The following is a 22466-nucleotide window of genomic DNA, read 5'->3' as shown; positions in this document are numbered from 1 at the left end:
AATTACAGTGCCATTACTACTTATTCCAATGTCAGTGAATGAACCTGAGATAATTTCATAGGTTTGTCAAATCGAACAGCAGTATATGGTTATAGAGAGGTAAAAATTAATGTGAAAATAGTCATAAGTAAGTTATCCACTGTATGTACACACGTGTATATACACACATACATAAAAGAGAACTTATAAATATATGTTTATGTGAGTACATATACAAATATATATAGTTGTCCATTAAATAGACAGGTTGTAAAACATGGTTGCAGCCAACAAGTTTTATAGTCAATTTGGAAAGATCTAGAATCACTTAGGACTTGAATCTATTGATTTTTTTGTGGAGGACGACCCTGATTACATAACTGGAATGGGACCAGCCTCCCAGTCTAGACCATCCACCATGCCCTGGGTGGACTCTAGGAGCAGAGAAAGGAAACCGAGCAGCAGTGTGCAGTCATTGCTCACAGCTCGCTATGAATGTGATATTACCTGCTGCTTCGAGATCGCACTGCTTTGACTTCCCCACTGTGATGAACTGTAACCTTTAACTGTACTATAAAAAATAAAATCCACCATTTTTTTCTAGAGTTCTTCTTGATCATCTTCTCTATCACAACAGCTTGGAAAGAAATTAAATCAGGTGTGTGTGTGTGTGTGCGTGTGTGTGTGTGTGTGTGTGTGTGTGTATAATGGCTTCTCTCTCTCTCTCTCTTTCTCTCTCTCTTTCTCTCTCTCTCTCTCTCTCTCTCTCTATATATATATATATATATTTATATATATATCAATAAAATATATGATATATTACATAAATCAATAAAATATTCATTCTACATATTGCTAGTGGATATATTAAGAAATAATATATGAAATTTTATTTTAAAATATATTATATCTAAAATATTTCTTGCTAAAATAAAGAACATATATATATATTATATTCATCTGTATGTGAGATTTATATAACCTATTTATCTAAAAGCAACTATTAGTGAGTTCAATGAGTCAGTGTTAGTGTTAAGTTTAATAATGAATATGTGTTTCATTCTTAGGTTTATTAGTGTGAAACTGTCCAATTATTTAACTAACTACTGTGCCTTTCCCTAAGTCGCTTGCTGCAGATAGCGCCTAATAAATAAGATGGTCTAAGAGAATGTCAGACATTAGATCAGATAAGAGGTTTACTTCTGCCTTCATCATTTGATAATTCTGTAGTAGACAAGTAACTATGATCAATGGATACACACACACACACACACACACACACACACACACACACACATATGTGAACCAATAGTTCTTAATTAGGTAAGCAAACTGGTAACACTATACTTCTTTCCTGACAAGCACTTCATTAAATATAACTGTCATTGGTACCACTATTATTGTTATATACAAAAGTTAATGTTAACACACACTTTAACATTCCTCTTAGGCTGTCTACAAAGTGTGTTTAGTTTATAAACATGCATGTAATGGTAACCAGTAAGATATTTAAGGTACACACTAGAAGTGACAGGGGTCAGTGGTGTAGCTACATGCCCATTTTATCAGACTAACCATCAAGCTGACTTACTCACCTAGCAGGCTATTAACTCAGGCATGGATACTGCTTCAGCATGGAAATTCTCAGGGGACTTGGAACTGTCAATGTAACTTTGAATTATAACTCTCTTTATATTATAACTAACTTGAAATTCACATTGTTCCCTAATATTGAGTAGGCTTTTAGAATAGCTGTTTTACTTTAATGCTCAACATGGTACCAGGCCCTAAATATTTGCTTTTCTATTTAAAAATTTTGTGTAAGCATACATGACTTGAAAATGTATTTAATTTCCTTTTCCCTAACTCAGAAAATAATACTATCCTTTTACATAATAAACTTTTATACTGTACTATCAGAATATTAATAAAGAAAATAAAATACCAACCTCAACTGAGTCATCAGATTTTGATGTGGAATTATTCCGAAAACGATCAAAATTCCCAAAACTGGAGCTGCGCTGTAAAATTGGAAAAGGGAAAGAAACCTAAGGTTTGTGACTTTCACAACTGAAAGCAATAAACTTATTATAGCTTCTCAGAAATGCCTTTTGAATATGGAAAGCTATAAAAAGTCCTCTAGGCTATCAAATCACTGAATGTATAAATATTAATATTTCATACTAAAAATTTCTAAAATATCTTCCTTTGATTTGTGTAATAGTGGTTAAGACCGTGATTATTTTTTTAATTATTCACAGTATCACTTAGACTCTTGACCCAAGCATCTGAAACCTATGAGAATTCCAAACTCAGCCTTCTTTAGGTAGCTAAACAAACACTAAGTTATTTGCAGTAGGAAAACAAAGGCAGTGTTTACCAACAAAGTGGGCAACCAGTAAAACGCAACAGTGAAATCAAACAAAGGTCAGAGAAATTTTTCTTCTGCTTCCTAAGATAAGCTTACTGAGAAAACAAAACTAACCCAATTACACTTCTGACTAATAAATTTTGTTAACTTTCAAATCTCTGCCAGTTATCAGAAAGAAATGCATATGGGGGGCTATTAATAAACTGAACATGTAGGTATGCACAGAGTAAGATGGAGTCATACTGAATCTCTTCCCACTTCACATGGAACCACAATGAGTTCCTCCTCACTTCTCTCATGGTGCAGGTCAAGTTCCCTCATTGCTTTCAAGGACAAGCTCCACAGGTTGTGAGGAGACTACACCCCTCGTTCTATAATGCTAGATTTTTATTCTTATTCACCTCAGTCTAGGTAGGTAATCATACGAAATCTTGAGATGCTTCAAAGTTAAAGGGCTCCCTTGAATCCTTTTCAAAAATTCTTCTAGATCACTGAGTCAAAAAATTGGCTTTCTCACTGTCTATTGAATTTTATTTATTGTTTGGGGTGGTGGTTATCTAACTGTGTGTGCGTGTGCTTTTGTGTGTGTGTGTGTGTGTCCTAAGAATTATACCTAATTTCAAAATAATGTTTTAGAAATTAATAGATTTTACTGAAAAAGAGACCTAGAAATTTGAAAAAAGGATCAACAGCAGTACTCAGTAATCTATAGAAATTGTTATCATCTACTCTGAATGTTTTCTCACTTTAAAAACTCTCTGCTAGAGAAGTCTTGTGCTTGGAATCATTCTTAAACATGTCTCTTACCTCCAGCTGCCACTAAAATTCTTTATTTTTCTTACAAAATGAGTTGAAATTAAAAAAAGACCTTGAACGGGTGACATATAGCTAGCCTAGTAGACATTGTGCTCTAGAACATTCTTCCAAGAATGATGGCTGCCCTCCACAAACTGTGCTTTGCTGACTTGCCTTCCCTGCTGAACTAGCTCACAGCTCTTTTTGCCTGTAGAGAGAGTGTAGAGTCAAATTAGCTGAAATTGAGTTCCACAGTGGAAAATACTAAACCATCCCACACAGAGCCTACCAAGCTAGAGAGAAGCCCAAAGCATGGACCACTTCACCTTGCCTAGTGGGCATTTTCCACCAGGCCATCAAGGCCCAGAGATCAGAGGGAAGTGAGGAAACTATTGTCCTGCTTAGAAATGACTCCATGAAGGACAATTATTCCTTTGCTGTATTCTTGGGACATTCTTATGAACTATTTTAACCAGGCCTGTGACAGGTCAGAAGCCTACATCCAGCCTGATGGTCCCTGTTACATATTAATGAGAACTACAGAATGCTTCCCACTGTTGGATAATGGGGCCTGTTGCAAGGGAGGGCACAGAATAGATTCACTTCAGCATTCCTCTGCACTATATTATTCCATTAAGTAATCAATAGCCACCACCTCTTAAAATTAATTCTTCCCCCATTATACCAATAAAGAAAAGCAGATATGGGAATAGTAATTTTAAAAGATAAAAACCCTGCTACTTTGGGTCTTGTCATTCTTATCAATACTAACTCCTCAACAACCTAAAGGCCGAGGAGTTGGTCTGTCCACCCTGAGATACTCTTAAGAAGCAAATTTCAGTTCTTATTTAAAAGGGCACTTACCATATTTCATTATCCACTCTAAAAGTTAGTTACTTTCCGAGAAGATGGTTTCATAATATATTTATAGGTTATAGCTTATGTCAGAAAGGAGTTAATGTCTACTATGAGGTATGGACACAAAATGGATTTATAATTTCTACTGTCAAATTTTATAGTGAAAAGGTGAATTATGAGGGAGCAAAGCCTGCTTCCTACATAGTAGTCCTTAATAAAAGAAAACGTGTTTGAATATTCACAAATTCATATGGTGTGATCATTTTGCAGGCACTAGCTGGGGACAGGAGCTCTGATCAAGATCTAACCACTACGTGAACAAAAATAATTCTCTGGAAAAAGCAGTTTGAATAAAAACAAGCAATTTGGGAAATGTAGGCAGTATTTGATAATGGTGGCATTAGATCCTGCTTACTCCTTACATTTTGTGTAATTATATTATAAGGGCTTACTGTATAGCTCAAAAATAGAACATATGTTTTGCATGTATGTGCAAGGTTCTATGTTCAGTCCCAGCTACACCACAGTCAAATGAAATATACAGTCTTTCTTATATGTTTAGTAAATCCCGTGGATAATGGCACATCTGTGGAGGGAAATTTGGCAACATGTCTTATATATTTGTATTTTGTCATAGCAATTAAATTAGTAAGTTTTAATGCCTGACTAACTTGCGAATATACTGACCTATATAAACATGACCACTAACATGTAAATGTACTATACATTCATTGTAACATCTTACTCCCAAACCTATAAACCCCAACTTTCATCAAGAGGATGCTAAATGAGTTGTATGTATTTATATCAATAAAAAAAGAAACACTGAAATTTGTTTTTCCGAAATTCAGCTGGAAGAGAGCTCAGGACTCACTACCATATAGTGAAACTGATAATACAAAACAGAGAAAGGTGTGCAATACAAGTGACCATGCATGTAAGTGAGAAAATAATCTACGTGTCATGGAGGCCAATGCGGCTTTCTTTCAAAGAGATACAAGTCATAGCAAGTGAATGGGCGTGGCAGAAAGAAAATCTCTCTCTCTGAATATGTGTTGTTTCAATACAAAACTCAAATCCATAAAGTAAATTCAATCAAAATAATAAGTTCTAAACATCCAAATAAAATGCACTACCTAACTCAAAAGCGATTTGGTTGTTTAAGGGAAAAGTTATTACAACTCATTTTGAAACAAAGCAACCTGGCAATCTGTACAAAGAAATACTGCAGGGGCAAAACTGAATAGGAAACTAAATCTTAACCATTTTCCTAGTTGGTAGGACTGGTGCATATATAAACACTGGGAGATAATTAAAGTCAGTAACAAGGCCAATACCATTTGAGTCAAATTATCAGAACATAATAAAATCATTGCAGATATAAAATAAAATACTTAAATAAAATCCATAGTCTTAAATCCCAATTCAAAGCCCCATGAGATTTTCCTGGTCACCTTCTAAAAACACCCTGTTTCTAGCAGTATTCACATATATAATGTTCTAGTAAAATGACAACCAGCCCTGTGTCAACCCCAGTTCACAAATTACACTTTGCACATACCTTTATGACTCTACATACACACATATAAACCACAGACACATCGTTTAAATAGCAAGGGGGCTAGGCTGAAATGTTTTAGTGTTTGGATAGATTTTAGTTCAAGGCATGCCATTTTAGTGTTAATGGAAGCGATACATGTATTATACTGTGAGATAATTTCAGTATATCTTGACATGTCAAAATCTGTTGATTTATCATCACACTGAAGAGAAATAACAGTGTTTGACTTGGGAAATATAATAATTGCATTTTGAGAAGAGTCAAAAATGAAAGACAATAATTTTGACTTTTCTGAATGAAATGTATTTTAGAGTTAAACAATTGATCATGGGAAGTTATTCTGAATATGTATATATTCTAGTTATTAAATTTGATGAAATTATAAAACTATTTTGCTAATCTCTACTATAATACTGAATATAGAAAATAACTATCAATGCCTACTGAGCAAGAAACAACCAGAACAAGTTCTTCATGACTACAGCACTGTATAAGTTTGCATGAGATGGTATTCACAGGGAAGGGGAGAGGGCAAGGGGAGAAGTATGTATGGCATAGGGGTGGGGACAAAGGATATAATTACATCACAATTCTGTCTCTGGCCTGGTGCTCACTAATCAGGTTGCACTGGCTGGCAGCCAGCTCCAGGTATCCTTCAGCCTCTGTCTCCTCAGTGCTGGGTCTCCTCACTGTATCCAACATTTTTAGTGAATTTGGGAATCAAATATCTTTAAGCTAACAAAGATGAATGGTATGTAAAAAGTCTGTATGAGAAATGTTCTGTGATTAAAGAGCCCCTGGCTACCTGTGTGAATTTTCATTACTACAGGCCATAGGAGCATGCTCAGTGCTATGAAGAGGATTTAGTTCTCTGAACAGGACAGGATGGTAGAACTATGTAAGCCTCCTAAACCACTAACAAATCTGTTCTATGAACACGAAAGAAAGCTGGAGTCTTTTTTAAAAACATGAATCAAGCTTTTGACCAAAAATGGGAGATTTGACCTTACGATTTCTTATCCAGCGCCCAGCTTATAGAGTTTTCACATAAAATCTCGGTGCACTATGACTTTAAAAACAGAGCAAGGCACTGGGAGAAGTGTCAGTCTATTTCAACAAAAATATTTGCATATGTGAATCAGACACCCACCTTGTTTTGAAGTATCCTGGCAAATTGGAAGTTATATATACTCACTGCCAACAAGTTCTCACATCTAAACATTACTCATAAGACATTCGTTAGTATCCACTCTTCAGGTCAAAATTCCATTTGCGCTCATCATTAATACTGCATTATAAAAAGTTAAACCTCAACAAGTCTGTCACCATTTATCCAAAAGCATTCGAGGATTTGATTCTTCTGGCTGAGTCAGGTGGAAAGATGTGGGAGAGTGAAAATCACATTTAACTCACTTAAAATAACCTGTTAGGATTGCCTCAGTGTGAAATAATCAGAGCATCATGTGGTGTCAATGGAAGGCAGTACGTGGGGGTGTCAGGGAACTTCGAGCTAAAAAGGCAACAAGAACTGAAAAATCATGCCTTCGACACTAACACTACAGCCTTCTTTGAAGGCAACTCAGAGCTAAATAAAATGATCAAATCATCAAAACAAAGCAGAACACAAGCCAGTGTTATGGGTATTCTCACTGTGTCTGGCTTCCAGAAACCAGAGTTCACTGGCTCTTCCTCTACATCATTAGCTTCATAGCAACTGTAACAACATGTACAGAATGTGCAGACCCCAATGCTAACAATGATTTCTAAAGTTTGCTCAAATTTTCCATAATGAGGCTTTGCTTTCAGAATTGTATGTGGCACTAAACTGTTTTCTGCAGATTGAAACTGTTTCAGAGTTAGAGTCGGATGGGGGGCATGTTTCAATAATAACTGAAAACAGTCAGTGCAAAAGTGATACTTTTAACAGCTGATGTAGGGCATTAAACAAGTTTCAGAGTGAAAAGTCTTACGTACTTGAGATTCTCAATTTTACCTTTCTATGGTTTACCACTCTGTTCCATTTTTTTATACTTCAACTAAAGACTATAATTCCTGTAATGGTTCTAGATTTCAGTAAACACTATTCCAGTCTATGTTAGTTGAAGGGAGCTTAGAAGGAGTATATGATGTACACTAAATACATATTCTAAATACAAATTATCATGGGACAAAAATTACTATGAACAATCTTTTAAAATTAAATATATATAATAGATGAAACTATAAACTTTAAATTAGCAATATTGCTCAGTGATCAAGTTCCATTTCTTGTAAACATATGAATGTGTGCTCCCTAACTCACTAAAAATATTGGGTGCAGTGCCACTCCCAGCACCAGGGAGGCAGAAACTGAAGGGTGTCTGGAGCTTGCTGGCTCCCCAGTTCAGCCTGATGACTGATAACCAGAAATCCTGTTATCATAAAATGCGGTATATGCTATTTCAAAGAATAACAGAGTTTCTTTTCAAAGTTCCACATGCATGTGCACATAGGTACAAGGGAACCCACATGGATAAGCTGGTAGATGCATGCATGCCTGAACATACATGATCATAAAGTACTCAATCTTAATAATACTATTATGTATGTATGTCTAGGCCCATACCTATAATCACAATTCTGTAGAATATTACTTTAAATGGTCAAAATTTGGACATGAAATGATCACAAATCAACACAATTTTAAGTTGCTTCAAAAAAATTTTGTTCTAAGAGATTCTGCTGCTGTTTGCAGAGATACTCTTTGTAAATCACTAAATCCAATGGTAGTATTGCTTTTAAAAATATGAAATAATAAAAAAAGGTAGTAGAGTGTTTACTCTATTTGGAAAGTACTTCTTGAAGTCAAAAATGTGACTAATGCAAACTTTAATTCCTCTTTAGCTGTTGCAGGACAAACAAAATACTGTCATATGGACATAATCATTTTAATGACTATTTTTTTAAAAAAAATTGGAACACTATTATTTCATTAAATGTTTTTTATTGTTTGCATGGACAGTAATATCTCAAACTTAAAATTAGTGAGGTTTTAAGTTTATATGCAAGTATGTTAGTATGGATAGTTTGTTAAATGATTTATGAGGAGCCTCATTGAGAAACGTTGAAAAGCCACTTCTAGGTTTTCAGAGCTCCTGACTACATGTGTTATGCATGGCGGTTTAGGTGCACAGGTGGAGCTTGCGAGGGTGTGGGTTATAGGAAGGAAAGACGTGTGGATACAAGATAACAGGGCTTCCATATCTACTGCCCTTACCAAAAGCTAAAAATTGCCTCAGGCAACTTCCTTGCTCCCAGTGTCAGTTTCTATGCACCGTGGTACATGAAAAGCTGTGAAAAAGATGGGGATTCAAATTTCTAATGAGAAAGAAACACACGTCATTCTACAGTAAACTGAAAAGAGAACTTTTGCACACACCTGCTATTTTTAATCTGTGACCAAATGTTAAATATGATATTAAGTGGTCATGCCATTACTGATGTTAATCTTCTACCAATTTAGGCAACGAAGTAAACTTCAAAAACAGTTCTGCATTCTAATATTTTGTGTATGGTATGTCTAACAACCACAGCAATAGTGAAGACCCTGGTGAGAGACGGCAACCACAATATAGAAGAACTGCAGACACATCTGCTATCGGAGCCCAAGTTTTAAATAAAATTTAAAAACCTCTTTTTTGTTTCCTTAATAAGTGTATAACTTTCATCTTGGACTGTTTTCAAATAAAATCATATCATGGTATTATATAGAGCAAGACTAACCTCAATGAAACATGTGAAGCAAAAGCAAAACTTGAAATTTTGGTATGAAGGATGTTCAAAAACAGCAAGAGCAACTTTTCTTCTCATTTATTGAATAATTCTTATTAGAAGGTAATAGCTCATATCTTTTTTCTATCTTTATCAATAATTAAAGTTGGTACATCCTGAAATCCTGATCAGTATGAGGAAAGGATATACGGCCCTTCCAAACTTAGGATATTTTTTTAACGTATTAAATCATTTAATATGTTGATTCTAATTTTAGGTTTATGAAAACTCCTTTAATAAACTTGTCAGTCATGTGTTTCAACAAATAAGTCTATCATTTGACTTTTATATTAATACATGATACTAAAAGATATGATATATATTATGTTAATATAATATCTGATTATAATGTATAATTACTCACTGCTATGGAATCATAGTTAAAGGTTTGGAAGTTAACTTGGAGAGAATGAATCCAGTAATTTTCCACCAGATACGCAGGAGCACAAACCCTGTGAGTCCCCTGGGTTTTAACCACACTTTGCTTTCAGGTAGCTTCTGGGTACACAGTGACCTTTCTAAAGGTCCCCGCAAGGGATATTTTAGTCATGCAGTGATCTCCTTGAACACGAGTAATGACAAACAATAAGCTAATTCTCAAAAAGTTTTTTAAGTCATTTTTACTACTTTTAAATGGGTGGGTTTGATGCATGATTTTAGTGGCCCTGATTAATGGTCACCGCCAGCCCAGCTTCTGGAGTTGTAATGTGTCTGTGAGCTTCCCTTCAGCCAAGCTCCACCATTAATCCAGTGGCATATGTCAGCTCAGCAAAGCAAGGTCACTCTTCTGCTTCAAGGGGAACCTTTTTAGAAATAATAAAACTGACAGAAAGTTCTTTTTTGCATGCTTTATGCTGCCGAGGTTGAGTGCTGCAGTTAATATCACAAAGCTTATAAACATTCTCTTCCTGGGCAGCAACTGCTGCCACGGGGCTTAGGAGTTTAAATGTGTTTTTCCCCCCTTAGTAAGAACAGACATGTTTATGTGGGGTAAATATATGATATGCAATTTCAAACAGGGAGGAATATGCGGAAAAAAATAGTATAAAGCTTGGGTGCAAGGTTTTTTGAAAGAGACCATTGTGTTTTCTTTATTATTATTGTTATTATTATTATTATTATCATTATTATTATTATTATTACAACTAAATCTATCATTATAAAAAACTTTTTTTCTTCCTGCATATTCACATCTGGCTACATGTGTATTTCTGTGTATTGAGGGATACATAAAATTGATAAAAATAAATTTAGCTAAAAACCACTCTATGTCCTAAAGTGTTATTTCTCATAACTGTAGAACATTTAGTTATGAGGGAATTCTATTTTTTAAATTAAAAACACCTGTTTCATTGTTAAAGGCTACTTTAAATTTGGTAGATATTAAAAGGAGGTAATCATACTAAGGTAGTCCTAATCTTGAGTAACCAGCAAACACCCTAACTTAAACAACCCAAAGAAATGCTATGACTGAACCAAAGGAAAATGATGCCTATGCAATTCTAGTAGACAACATATGTAAGGTAAGAACAGACATTAAAAAGGAAAGTCAACTATAACAATGAATATTCAGGGAATGTCTCCAAACAATGTCTGTGTGTTCTTTGGTTAATATCTATTTCCAATCATTGTGTATTGTAAAGTAAGATTTTACATTGGCTAAATCTGCTTGAATCTATTCTAGTAAAACTTCATAATTATAGAACAAAAAACCCTTTATTTACTGGTTTTGCTTTATTACACAAATAAAAGCTATATGAAGCGACCCTAGTTATTCTTTCTAGGAAACCAAGTACATTAAGTGAGTGTCTATGTCAGACCCAGGTATGTTGTCAAGCTTACTGAAATAAGAACTTGATTTTGACTCACTTATAAACAAAGATACCAAAAGTTCGCACTGTCAAATATCTCTTTCTGTGATCGAACCTTCTTAAAAAGAATACTTACTCCATGCTAATGAAAGAATTATCTCCCCTGGAAGAAATGGCACATGATACTGCATGCCACTGGTATGTCCTGGTTTGGTTGGTGAAGCTGGATAATTGTAAAGTCAATTAGATGGCATCAAGACTGGAGATGTTATTTCAAGTGGCATCTCATGGCTGTGAGCAAGTCTGCAGAGCTAAATGAGATGCTTGTTTCCAATTGTATATATTCACCTGTATGATGTATAATGCTCCCTACAAAGCAACACAGTCCCGCCAGCAGTCTTTCATTTCTCAAACATTATAGTGCACTATGGATTTACTGTTTTACTTCATTGCATTCTGATTCTAGAAACGGTTGCTCTGTTTTTTATCGTGTCTTGCCCAGATCTTTATCATGGATGTGTTGCTAGGCATCTTTGAAGTAGGTTACTTCTGTAAATGACTAATAATACCCATTAGTCATGCCACACTCCGGGCACATATACTGACAAAAAAGTGCAGCTTTGTCTTCTATAAATTTTTATGATAGTTAGAAATAAAAGGAAAAGAAAGGAAAAAAGGAAAAAAGGAAAAAGAAAGAAAGAGGGACTACTTTCAATGTACTCTGGAAGTGAGAAAGACTGAGTTTTAACCTTCTTGAGTCCTCCCCAAGTCAAAGGAAACAAATTTGAAGATAAATCTTCTGTCTTTGACAGGAAAGCTACTTGGGGGTAAAAAAATTGTAGCCAAGAAAATGGAGCAGTTATGAAATAAGTAATACACAAGATTATCTAGTGAACACAGTTAATCCAGAAAATACACACGTGCTAACATCCTACAACAAGCCTGCATGACAGGCTTTATCATGTCCTTTTTTTTCCAATCACAACACCAAAGCTCAAATAAGGTTTAATAAAATGCTCACAATCCGGCTCAGAAATAATCAAAACCGTGCCTTCAAACCCAGGTCTGTGTGACTCTAGTTCATGTTGCCTACTGTTCTGCTAGCTAATGACTTCTACTGTGTTTGAGTCACTGGGGCAGACTTTCTTGAGATGACAGTCAGCTAAGTAGTCAAATAAAAATGAGTTCATGAATACACAGAGACATTCCAGTGGACAAGCAACAGAGAGGGTGTTCATAGCCTCAGGAACAAAAGTCTCTATGAGCCCAGGTACATTAGTAGGTTGTATTTTTAAAGCACCTCAGAACTTCCTAATATGTAATTATAAAGTACTACTTAAGGTATAGAGCAGATTTTCTTTCTATATGTTTTAAATGATGCCTGGTGGAAGCTACTGGATTATAGCAGAGGGCCATCTGCATGAGAAAAGATGACTTTGAAGTGGGCTGGAGGGTGTGAGAAAGGGGAAGCATGCATGGCAATTGAGTGCAGACCAAGTGTGGAGCATCTATCAGAAGGAAGGCATCAAAGGTATCCTGGAAGAAAGAAGCAACTGAAAATCAATCCTCACCTCTACTACTGGGCACTTGGACTATGAGTGGCTAAGCTGTTTTGCCCTCTGTCCTGTCTTCTAACTCTAAGTGTTTTAGAGAAGGTAACTGTGTGTGAAGAACTTGGAAGAGATCATTAACCAAATGATGTAATCATTGGGGTGTTCCTTAATAAAAATCCCACTGGATTCGTTAGAGGATGTTGTCAGTAAGACAGAAAGTGATCCTGGAGCAAATTTCACAGAAATAGATAACATGGGCCATCCACATAGTGGCCAAAGACAGACGCTCTGTGACAGTCTTCTCTTGCAGACCTCCTTAGAAACCAAGCTTCCTCCCATGTAAATTTCAGATGAGATGAATTTAACTGTAGTGACAATGGCTTTCTTCCTGTAATAGGAATCACCCCAACTACCACAACAGTTTCAAACCATCCCTTCTTTTTAATGCAAGACAGTATTTTTTTTTCTACTAAGAACTGAATGTGAATGGGTTATTTCTAAAAATCCACCTGAATTCTTAATATTAGCAACAGGAAGAAATGTATCAGTTGTTAAGACATGACCTGGAAACGTAGATATATTGTTTATGGACTTGATTCCATTGTTTGAAAAAAATACATTCCCTGTGGATAACAAAGTCATTTTTCTCTAAAGCAGGGTAAGACAAGAGACAAATGGTTAAGTATGTTGAGTTTTTAACAAACAAACTGTGTTAGTAGTCTGAGAAGTGGCTCTACATTCTGCCTGTAGGATATAAAATATTCCGGTGTTATACCAAGGGGAAGCCAAGCACTCTTAAGGCTCTTACTATCTTTGGATTTTTCTGCATGCTGACTTAGCATTTTCTAAATATTGGCAATCCATTTGGCCCAAAGTTTTGCTACTTGCTTGAGATTATATTTTGGTTTTGGATTTACATTCTATACAATGGGAAAATCTAAAGCAAATCAGTGATTTGTTTGAAAAAAATTCATCACTAAAAACAGTTAATAATTTTAAGCAAATTAATAGTAAATCGGATAAGCTATCAATTCATCCATCAAATAAATGTATTTTGAAAAATGACAGAAAGACCTCCAAATGTGGTGTATCAATTATGGATGATTTCTTTGAACTAATGAATAGTAAATATGAACTATTTCTTATCATATGGGCACAAGCTGAATACAAGGATAGTACAGTGTTTGCTACATTTGATGTGTGAATAGAGTGAAAGATGTTATTTGTCCAAAAGGATGACAGATTTTAAGTCTTGTCCACAGTATACTCGTGATACTAATTCCCTTGGTGTTCCCACAGTCTTTCAACTCCTATTATTTAAAACACTAAACAGTGAACTGAATTTATCTCGATAAGTATATTGAAATTAAATCCAAAAAGAAACAACACCAATAGCAAGACGAAGATTTGGTTATAAAAATCCAAATTCCTTCTTAACCTTGAGTGAAACAGTTCACATGTACAGGATCACACTGTTTTCCATAAATTAACAGAATTTAGTGCTATGTCTCTGAGGTGTTTGGGATATTTTTAAAGTTAATGGCCCTCAGTGTGTGTCAAATACCTTGAGTTGTTGATCAGGAGTTTTCTAGTATCCACCAGGCAAACACCAGTGTTCTTGGTTGTCTATCAGAACTTGATGGTAAGACCCTATTATTGTAGACACTACAGATTTTGGTCAGCACATATTGAAAAAAATCAATATTCTACTCACCAGAAACCTTCCTCTCTGCTGGCTAGCTCTCATAATACTGGGGGTACTGTGTATGCTATGGGACAAGGGGTTATCAATGGTCTACCTAGCTGTGAACCCTATGAGCTATCTTATTGAACAACATGGTCAAGTATTCCTATGGCTGCAATGTAGCCACAAAAGTTAGTTGTACACACACACACACATACAGGGCAGGGGATGGGAGAGAGGGAGGAGTTAGAGTTGCAAGAGTGGGCTAACAGACAATTCTGATTGGATTTAATTTATAGTTCATGCATGGTGTTATACATCTGCACAAGAACTCGTAGTTGAGTAGTTCACAGACCACAAGTGTGTGCCCTGAAAGTACTGTTTTGTTTAGTGAGGACTGGAGCAAATTGTCTTCTAAATGCATATCCTTATACCAATAGATTGCTATAGCTCTCGTGCTTCATCAAAGAGCTACCTCTGTGACATGGGTGATAGTTAATGCAAAACTCACAATCTCCATTTGAAGAGAATAAGTGACAGAAGATTGTTCAACCCCTAAAGGGACATCTGTATCAACCCACCAACAGAGTTCTGGAGGCCATATGGAAGATGGAATAGAACATTATATCATGAGTCAGGGGTTAGAGAAGAACAGGGGAAAACAGTATCTTCTGGACATGACAGTACCCCTGCTCCACGAACTCACAGCGCCTGTGTTTGTATGTGCAGGATCTACAGGAGATAACATTAGTAAATCTTCCAACAGGATGGGTGGAGTCTCACAAGCTCCCGCCCCTGAGAAGCTATTGACAGGTGCTAACTTCTGATGAAGGGTTCCTTTTCCTCAAAGATGTGGCCCTGACTGGCCAACCACGCTCCAGTGGATAACCCCAATGCCATGAATATGTGGCCAACACAAATTGGACCTGGTGAGTTATTTAAAGTTGCAAATAATTATTTTTGATCAGTAAGAAAAAATTAACACAGTTCTGAATGCTGAAATTGGACAGATCTATCTTCAGTTTATCTAGGAAGGGTAGGGGGTAATATGATCAAATTTTTATTCCATAAAAAGAATTAGTAAAATAATCAAAGCACATAGGCTCCGATGAAAGTGTCTTGTCTCAAGTAAGTACCAGGTCCCGAAAGAACCTCCATTTTCCTGTACCTGGTTAAATAAGAGTTAAAGTGCATTTTAACAGCCTTGATACAAAAAAGCAATGCAGGCGTCTCTTTAATGCCACAACTATGTGTCATCCCTGTCTAGGAGCATAAATTTGCACAGCGGGCAGTGCAGTGAAAACAGCTTATAATCAACTCATCACCTCTCCTCATTGCTGGGATCAAATGCAAATGGGAAAGAATGCCACTTCAGTCACTGCTAGTGAAAATTAGCATCTCTGACACTAATGGTGTCTCATTTTGTATGCACTTTAGATTAAAAAGAACCTTTTTTATAAAAAAGCTATTTCAAGAAGTGCCATTATTCCGATGTTTCCCTTTATAATGACAGTGGTATTGAGTCTTCTTAACTCAAAGAAGACCTCGGTTAGAATCTATTTATACAGATTACCATATGCCGACATATGGAGTCCGCATTGTCCTAATTACAGTTCCACATATTCTCCGTGTGCTTCATACCCTTTTCCTTATAAACCTCCTAACTTTCTCTCTCACCTGAAACAAAGGTTGACCATGAGAGAGAACAATACGCTTTCTAGGGATCTTGCAAAATTTTGGGCATATTGGAGTTGCTCTTTAACACTCCAAAATGAACCAGAGATGCATTGAAACACATGCACAACCTGATACCCAAAGTCATACTTAACAGACTCAGGAAACTTTAACCTTCCACGTATTTACAGAGACCTTACTATGCTGGAAAGCTAAGCAAAAAAGAAAGATAGAAGGACTAAATTTTGGTACTGAATAACAATTGTATAAAATCATTTGGCAACTAAGAAAAAAATGCACACACTCTAAATGCTAAAATTTTGACAGATACAATACATGGAGCAACACCATGATAAAATTCCAGAATATAGTTGGAAGAGGAGAAAGTCCCTAAATTCCTTTTCAAAGAACAAAGATTTCTAATGATGGGGTGTTGTCTTTAACATTCATCTGGCATTTAAGAAAATAACAATACTGTCACGGTGGCAGTAAGACATTCAGGCTTTTAACAGCCAAAACTGGCATATGTTTTCATATGACACTTTTTTCATCTATGTATCTTTGGTTAAGGTAATTAAATTTTTAAAATATATGTAATCTTTAGTGTTAAGCCTTTAACTTTTCATTTCTGTCACTAGATAAGACAATTTCTCATAGAGTTAGAATAAGTATTAAACAGAGTAAAAAATCTGAGTACAGCAACTGTTACATAATACGTTAATAATAAATACAGGCAGCAAATATAACTATGTTAGACAAATACAAGCATATATATATATATATATATATGACGAAAGCTTATTGGGTCTGCATATGGAATATGCTTACATGTTTCGAAAGTCACTGTCAGCATCAAGCACTAGTGTTAAAACAGTAAAAATAAAACTCAACAGGAAAGTATGGGGTGCAAAGTAAGGTTATTTTTAACTAACCTAAATGTAGAATCATTAGCCACTACTCATCAACTTTCATTCTGAATTGGAAATTACCAATGTGCCAGATGGAGTTTGGTGGCATACTAAACTTGCAAGAACTTATTAACCTTTTAGTATATACAGTTACCTAATTTATAATATGTCTTTATATATTTGGGGGCACCCAACATGGAAGACCTTTGATTTGAGACTCCCAATCCTTGCTTTTAATGTTTATTAACATATTCTAACACATTCTTCTTACATACAAGCTACTTGGCTAAAATAATCTTTAGCAAAATAGAGAAACAAACAAAAGAAAGGTGCACCACAAATGATTAAATATGATATGGCAAACTATAATTTGATTTGAACTTATTGGTTTGTTTATTGATAAGTACTATGAACAAAAGAAAACAATACATTACTTTTATGTATTATAATCTAAACTCTATATCTGCATATTAGATTTATAAATATTTTAATGTCACAATGATAGAACCTGTTAGAAAATACAAATAGCAAAGTCTATTGTTGTAACTTTAGTTTTAGCTATTATATGAAAAAATAAAAAAATTGTCAGATTGTATATATGTCTGGCTGCAATACGAATTTTGATACATGTGTAAAGTCTATAAATGTTTAAATCAAATAAGCTCTTCCCTTTACAAATATTTATCAAGTTATTTCTTTGTATGTGTGTATGAATATGTACATGTATGTGCTTATGCACATGTAAGTGGGTGTAAGTGGGTACATGTATGCTGTATGTACATGTGTGAATGAAGGCCACTGGATAATCTGAGGTGTTATCCCTTCTCAGGCACTGTCTGCCTTCATCTTTGAAACAGTGGTTCTACAAGTCAAGATTGCTGGCTAGGCTAGCAGGGCCATTGTGCTCCAGCTCTATTCCTGCATCTGCCTCCCCAGTGCTGCATTAAGAGTCATATAACACCACACTGTATTTTTCACAAAGGTTGTGATGAAAAACCATAGGTCGCCATGCTTGCATCGAAAGCATTTTATACACCAAGTCTTACCCTCACCCCAATGTATCATTTCATCAGAAGATGCTAAATTTTAATTACATATAGTCATCTTATTTTTCAAAAGTATCCCAGAACTTCTTTTTTTTTTAATCCCAGAACTTCTTACCCCCATAAGATTTAGTACCCGTTGGTATTCTATATAAACACAAAGTTCATGAGTTTTATTAAAGGTAGTATTAGGTATAATAGGTTTCTCCTGTGTGTGGTGCAAGAGGATTAAACCAAACAGAGGAGGTGCTGTTCCGTGCAGTTATAGTCCAAACCCTTAATTCTCAGTTTTAAAGTGTGGCATATGATGAGTCACAATAAAATCAAGGAATCCCACCCCTATACTCCACAGCACAAGATATAAATGCCTGCATGTCAGGGTATGGAAAACATCTTCTGACAGATAATCAGTATAAACAGTAGCATCCTGTATTTCAGACCAATCACTTGGTAGCTCTTTTGTATCTTTCTAAATAGTTATCACACTCCCTTCTTATATGTGGGGGAATTTGTACTCTTTCAACTAGCCATCTGTGTAAGGGTCAGAATATATTGTGTTCTTACAATTCCCTATAGATTTTGCCCTTTATTCATGAAATACGCAAACGATTTCTATTGAAAAATAAATATGAACTAGTAGAAGATGCTTCAAAGACATAATTATAGTAATTGGAGGACTATTAGTTTCACAGCAAAAGATGAAATCCATATATGTCTACATGTGACTATTTCTTGTGATACATTTTATTCTCACACACATCACGTGTGTTTTTATTTTCTATATGCAGACATCAGTAAGATGACTTATAGTTTATATGTACTCTAGTAATTACTGTGATTAAAACTGTGGCATATACTGTGAAATGATATACGGAAAATATACTGTGCAATACAGTCCTTTAGAAATAGTCGAATGTCATTTTTTGAAACATTTTGAGGGAAGCTACTGTTCTAACTTTCTGTATTATGTCCCAAAGTTAGAGTCAACTGAATATTTTCATAATTTAATCAGGGGTATTTTACATAAAAACAATCATATGGGACTGAAAATATGGCTCAGCCATTAAAGGCTCGGCTCACAACCAAATATAATCATATGAAGAAACATAAATGATACTTTGAAAAATGTTTTTTGTTTATTTTTGGATGTGTTGTTGTGAAATTTTATTTTAGTAAGAAAAAGACAGAAATTACAATATGTTATTATACTATATGTTTATAAGATGCTTGTCTAACCTTTGCTGAATTTTTGTATTGGAAGAAATAATATTGAAAATCATCTAGTTTTAGTTTCCTATACTTGGAAATAATTTAGTCTCACTTTACTTCAGATCTTTAGGAGAAGGTTTTAAATCATTGAGGACAGTTCTATGCTACCTCAGTTCAGAAGGAAAATCAGTCCCCAAACTCTCCTTCTACCAGTAAGAAATAAAAGCTGATGAAAAAGTATAAACTCCTTGACACAAAGTTTATAAATTTGATAAACCAGTCTTATGTAGAATATTCTTGTATTATTCCCCTTGATAACAATTGCCATTGAAAATAATATAGAAAAAGCCAGTTTACATTTTACAGAACACTAAACTGGTTTTACTAGTAACATTAATTTTGTTAGTATAAAATTATGTTAGAATATTTCTGTTCTATTTATACATTCTTAACATTTCTCAAAAAAAATCAATCTTTTGTTTGTGAGATAAATACTAGTTGATTCTTTGTCACTAGAGAGAGAATTGTGTCTTGTGACAATGTAAAAATGCATGCCTATCACAAGGTACCATAGCTTATCAGTCAAATTACAAAAAGCATTTTAAAAACTAACCTAAAATTTCTCCATTTTATAGCTTCTTACTGTTATGTATTTCAAATGTCTACATTTTAACAGATGAAATAATTCCTTCAGCACACTGGTAAGACATTGAACAACCAAGAAATGAAAAGTATGCAGAGAATTCATAATGTTAATGGTTAAGTAGAGGTCACTGAACAGAGTTCCCTAAGATTATCCTAACCCAATCTTGGTTACCAACATAAATGGTTGAGTCTAATACACAATTGTGAAGACCATAATTGCCTATCAGTATTTAAATTCTTCCTTATTTATTTTGATGTACTCAGCCCTCTACCAAAATTAATTCAGAAGTGACAGATAAAATGTCATGACAGTAGTGGGGTGATGGTGTAGGCTCTCTCTCTCTCTCTCTCTCTCTCTCTCTCTCTCTCTCTCTCTCTCTCTCTGTGTGTGTGTGTGTGTGTGTGTGTGTGTGTGTGTGTGTTATCATTGTTGCTTTCTAGTAAAATGTTTTGGTTTGTTTTACTTTGTTAGAAAATAAACTTACCTTCGGTTTTTGGTGTTTCTCCTTCTCTGAGGCATTGGATGGCTTCCTCTTTAGCATTTTGAATTCAGGCCACCTCCAGCGAGCAGAGTTTCTGCTCTTACAGGGACAACCGAGAGCCGGCAGAGTTTCTGTCCGTGATACACAGCATCTGATAGCACAGAGGAAGTGTCTGATATGACACTTCCTCCTCTGGTCAGGATGTGACTTCAGTGTCTGCTTGGGTGAAGGTTTCTTTTTTTCCCTCCTCCTTCCTTACCGTCATCATTTGGTAACTCTGTACTGTGTTCTTGGTGCTGTATTCTATGAAATAATTCCTGTCTCACACCTCTGACATGGCTACAGTAATTACTAAGGGTGTAATGATTTGAAAAACAAAACTTATTTTGTCAGTTTATATAAAAGTAAAAGAATTTAACATATTAAATAAGGTGGTACAGGAAGAAAATATCTGAACCAATCAATGAAATCAAACAGAATATTGTGGATATTTATTATTAAAAATTTGAGATTATTTACAGAATGCCATTTTATATTTCTATAATATTTTATTTTTCGATATCATAATATACTTTACATCATTTCTATCTTTTCCTTTTCCTCCTTCTAAATTTTCCAAGGTACCTACATTTTAATTTCCCATTTTAATTGCCCATTTTTTAATGTAACATAAGTCTGTATTTTTATAAATACATAATTTCTATCTGAAATTATGTATTTATAAAATATACATTTCTATCTGAAGATCAATTTGAAGTTAAATGATATTAATCCTCCCTAAAGCTACTATAATAGGGTATATATTAAAAGTACCTAAGTGTAATAGGGTTCTAACTCCGGAAGTTAATGACTGGTTATTGGTGACATTTAAAAAGCAAGCAAATCATTGTTATAAACCCCTGATTAATAAAAGAACCACTTTCTGCTACACAGTATGTGCAGTCTGTATTCTGAAAATTCCTGGTGGGTAGATGATGTCCTGGTCAGTCCTCCCTTCAGAAAAGGCATTCAGTGTCGACTAGGTGGGCCTCAAATATCCCCAACATGTCTTAAAATTTTCCTAAAAGCCACATCCAGATATCCATGCTTTCTTTGAAAAAGCCCTCATCAGATGCGCTCATGCAGAGTGTTTCAAATGCTGGCTCTGGTTAAATGGGCTGCTTCAAGAAAAGTGTTACTTGATGCTAATAAAGTCCTTAGATTAAAAACAGTAGCACCCTATTCTCAGTTAGTGCTTCTCCAGGGACCGTGCTCTTTCCCCTCTTTTCTCGGTTTTCCCTCCTTCCTACCTCTGTGCCTTCCTCCTGGAGTCTTAGCAGAAATTCACCAATTCACTTAAGAAATACTGACTTGAGTACCCACTCTGTGCTATTGGACATAGTGGGTAAAAGTTTCAATGTGACAAACCTCTTGACTAAAAATAATGAAATGGTATTTTATGCACTACAGTAGAATTGGGTAAACCATGCATGAGGATTAGAGTTAATAAACTGCTGCAGTTCTTGGCAGGAGAGTTATTTGGAGAACTAAGAGTTTGGTATTTTCGGAACAGTGACAGGGGAATCACACCAGACCACCTGAGAACCCCAAGGCTCGGTAATTCCCTAGCACTGTGGCTTTATGTAAACTTTCTGGGCAGGGCTCAGTAACCCAAGGAAATAAATCATTCCATCATCTAAGAAACTGAAAGCCATGAAAAAAAGATTTCCTGATCTGAAACATCAGTGCTCCTTGTACTCCTCCACCTCTTGGTCTAATGGATCGAACTTTAATTCGGGGGTGGACTGTGCTCAGTTCAGTGAAAAGGGTAACGGTGATAGTTCCTACAAGATAGTTTCACTGAGAGTGGAAGCTAATGCCAATATAGACTACATTTAGGCACCATCACTTCAGAATTGTTTTACACCAAAATTATTTGTGGATAATAAATGAATGTGAAATATCAAACAGTTATATTTGGAGACTTTTTTATAATTTAGATTTTTAAAATGACAACTAAAATGTAGTGCATATTCAAGTACCCACATTCATGTGTGTGTGTGTGTGTGTGTGTGTGTGTGTGTGTGTATGTGTACAATTGAAA

At 35.2% G+C, this 22466-nt stretch overlaps 1 protein-coding gene across 1 annotated transcript in view; it reads right to left on the bottom strand.

Moving 5' to 3' along the window:
• The window catches only part of SAMSN1 (SAM domain, SH3 domain and nuclear localization signals 1), a gene marked incomplete at both ends in the record, with an annotated part of 44025 nt that extends 23582 nt beyond the window's left edge, over window positions 1-20443 (bottom strand). The window contains 2 exons of the mRNA XM_080919671.1: window positions 1929-2000; window positions 20387-20443. Coding sequence (XP_080775797.1) covers window positions 1929-2000; window positions 20387-20443 — 129 coding nt within the window. The remainder of the gene's footprint in view (window positions 1-1928; window positions 2001-20386) is intronic.
• Between the last annotated feature and the right edge of the window lie 2023 nt (window positions 20444-22466).

This window comes from Micromys minutus (genome assembly GCF_963924665.1).
Source record: "Micromys minutus genome assembly, chromosome: 7".
Classification (NCBI taxonomy): domain Eukaryota; kingdom Metazoa; phylum Chordata; class Mammalia; order Rodentia; family Muridae; genus Micromys; species Micromys minutus.
Note: the sequence above shows the minus strand (reverse complement) of the source record. Positions and strands in the feature narration are given on the sequence as shown.